The 2,993-nt window shown below is 41.4% G+C and overlaps 1 protein-coding gene across 3 annotated transcripts; it reads left to right on the forward strand.

Annotated features, from left to right (window-relative positions):
• The first annotated feature begins 219 nt into the window (after positions 1 to 219).
• On the forward strand, positions 220 to 2,399 carry LOC135399578 (uncharacterized). Of its 3 annotated transcripts, XM_064631307.1 has the most exons (7): positions 220 to 545; positions 601 to 714; positions 771 to 803; positions 1,206 to 1,238; positions 1,292 to 1,315; positions 1,370 to 1,396; positions 1,448 to 2,399. In XM_064631307.1, the coding sequence occupies exons 1-6, from the start codon at positions 441 to 443 to the stop codon at positions 1,391 to 1,393; spliced, it is 333 nt and encodes a 110-aa protein (XP_064487377.1). In that variant the 5' UTR covers positions 220 to 440; the 3' UTR covers positions 1,394 to 1,396; positions 1,448 to 2,399. The 3 variants fall into 3 exon arrangements, 2 of the variants coding, with proteins under 2 accessions (XP_064487377.1, XP_064487376.1); XR_010424347.1 differs by having other exon boundaries at positions 220 to 456; positions 513 to 545; positions 1,292 to 2,399; XM_064631306.1 differs by having other exon boundaries at positions 1,370 to 2,399.
• Positions 2,400 to 2,993: the final 594 nt, after the last annotated feature.

Below are 2,993 nucleotides of genomic sequence, written 5' to 3' on the forward strand. Positions count from 1 at the left end.
TTTTAGAAGCGTCTTTGATTTCCTGAGAGACGTTGGCGTTATTAGCCTTCTGTAGTCTTACACGTATACACTCATCTTTTATTAGTCATCGTGTTTACTCTTAAATAATCATAACATCACCACTGTCTCAATCATACCTCAGTTTATGGCGCATTATGATCTTTGTTGTCAATGCGCCATTAAACTCCCAATCATCATCATCATCATCATCAACAACTTCCTCCTCCTCCTCTTCACATTTCTTTCCGAAACAGCGACGAAAGAGCTTCTGCATAATTATTTTGGGAGTGAGCTCCTGGTCCGGGGAACGAATGTGAAAATGAGGAGGTGGGCTCGCTCGAAAGGTAATAAATGGAAGAGTGGAGAGGAGGTTGTATGATAATGAGGATGCGCACGTTTAAAAGTTTCTTCCTCACTTGACTGACACATGTTCCAAAAAAATGTCCAACGAAAGCGGTCAGTTTTTGATTTGCAGCGTAGTTCTTTTTTCTCATGACTGTTGTCTTTTTCAGTATTTAGCTCAAGCCCGATATATTCTGAAAATGGTAAGGAATTATAATGGATATGAAAAAGACGTTTAAATTTTATATCTTGTTTCAGCTCCAGAGTCGCCGCCACCAAACTGTGTGTATTATTGGAATACAGTTGTGCAGGTTTAGTTATTATTGTTCGATAATATCTTTTCTGCTTACACGCCAGTGTCCGACGAGAGCAGTAAGTTCTTGATTTGCATTGTAGTTCTTTTTTCTCATGACTATTGTCTTTTTCAGTATTTAGCTCAAGCCCAACATTTTTTGAAAATGGTAAGGATTTCTTGTTTCAGCTCCAGAGTCGCCACCCTCGTTATGTATGTATTATTGGAATATAGACGTGTATACAGGGGCGGATCCAGGGAAGATCCTCGGTGGGGGCCCCCACTAAAAAAAAGAGAGAAGACGGGTGGGGGGGGGGGGGGGGGTCGCCATGTAAGACGGCGAGCTGCTGCGCTTTCATTTCACACCAGAACTTTATTTATGATCTATATGTTGCGAAGCTTAGCAAGCTGTAGAGGAACACCACCGTGCGGCGTGTGCGGAAAACGGAGCGTGCCCCCAGGGCCCCCCCCCCCACCCATGGATCCGCCCCTGCGTGTATAGTTGTTGTGTAGTTGAGTGTGTTGTGTTGTTGTGTGTGTGTTGTGTATTATTAATTGATATCTTTTTCAGCTTACACGCCTGTACCACGGCCAACCCCCGATCGTGAGTAAAACTTATAGGACACGATTACAATAATAAATTACATTCTCTTTCAGATCATTGGAGTCCGCCACCGCAATGTATGTATTATTATAAAACGAGTACGGATGTTGATAATGTGACTATCTTTTCAGATTACCCAACGTTGGATCCAGTGAACTGTATGTATTATTGAAATGTATAAGTTGATATTAATTTAGATTCACTTACAGATTACTGGAGTCCGTCGCCACTGCATTGTACGTATTATTGAAATACAAGTGTGGTTTCATATAATAATAACCGCGTTTTTCATGTCAGTATTGTGTCCAACGTGAGTTATCATGTGGTAAGCAATGTGACAATGTTAATTGTATGTTTTCTTTCAGGGTCTGAAATGATGGAACTAATAAGAAGTAGAATAATTAATACATTGAATGAAATATTAACAAGTGAATAAATGTATGTTTCCTTTACATGTGAACTTAGTAACAAGTTGCATTTGGTAAAACCAGTAATTAAAGGGTGGGAGAGTTCCTATCACCAAAATCGCTTCTTTGAAGTCACACTTTCCAGACTAAGAATAGGGCACACACACCTAACAGTGCCAATACTGTCAGGAGCCTCTAACAGTAATTCACATTTTAATAGCATGTCCAAAATATGAGCAATATCGTTTGACCCACTTTTCACCATTCTATCGGTATTGCATACCATTTCATCCCTCGCTTTTGCTTGGCAATGAGCCTATAGTACCTCACGTGAATGTTTTAAGATTTTTAGATTGTATCAAGATCTTACAGAGTATATAAGTATTTTAGTCATCATTGGTATTTTACTTTTCACAAGACACCTTTAAAGATAAGTTTTACATATATGCATACATTTTAATGTCTTCAGATTTTAAACAAATCACTCATTACACATGAATCCATGAATTTTTTCATCAGTGACTTGGCGCTCTTTGGCCTAAGTAGCCCTTGCGCCAAAAAACCTTTAACTACATACATACATGCCTTTACATGTACTGTCTTGTGTTTCTTCTGTTGCAGGTCGTGAAGGTTTTTCGGCTGGGCTTTTCTCCTTCACCTGATTGGCACGATTCCCAGCACAATTGGCTTTAATAAATAAATTTCAGTTTGATTGGCATTACAATTGACATTAATAAATATATTTTCACTTGTACTTTTTGTGTAGGACCCTTCTTTGCATGTCTACGCATGTTATAAGCGCGCGGACGACCCTCCGCACACGCACACGCACAGGGGCAGGGGTGCCGTAGTTTCTCATGCAGCCTCACTCCCAACGTAATATTACTACTTCTGACATAACAGGTAATTTCGGTAAGTTCGTTTGGTATTATTTCCGGGTGTGGACCTCCTTGTAACAATTGCGACTCCCGTTGAAGCAAAGGAATATTTCACATTCTTTGCAACGCACTGCTGTGAGTGCCTGGAAGCCTGCAGCGGCTTTGTGCTTTTTGTGTTGTGCCCATTTCTGGCAAGTGAAGTGCACCACAGCTTCGCTTCTTGGGTGGAGGCAAAGGTAGGAACGGCTTTAGGCTTCCAGGTGTGTCTTCCTCCGTGCTGCTGTCACTGGTTTCGACAGTGTCCTGAAGGTAGATCAACCCTTCAGCAACACGCATGCGGAAGTCCAAATAGTCCCTTTCGACTGCATGGAACGACGGTACCTCAGCCACGCTGCTGCACACGCGAAGTCAAACATGTCCACTTGTTGGTTCTGGTCCTACATCGGTACATACTGATGCATCTGTCTAGT

Source organism: Ornithodoros turicata, chromosome 7 (assembly GCF_037126465.1).
Source record: "Ornithodoros turicata isolate Travis chromosome 7, ASM3712646v1, whole genome shotgun sequence".
Classification (NCBI taxonomy): domain Eukaryota; kingdom Metazoa; phylum Arthropoda; class Arachnida; order Ixodida; family Argasidae; genus Ornithodoros; species Ornithodoros turicata.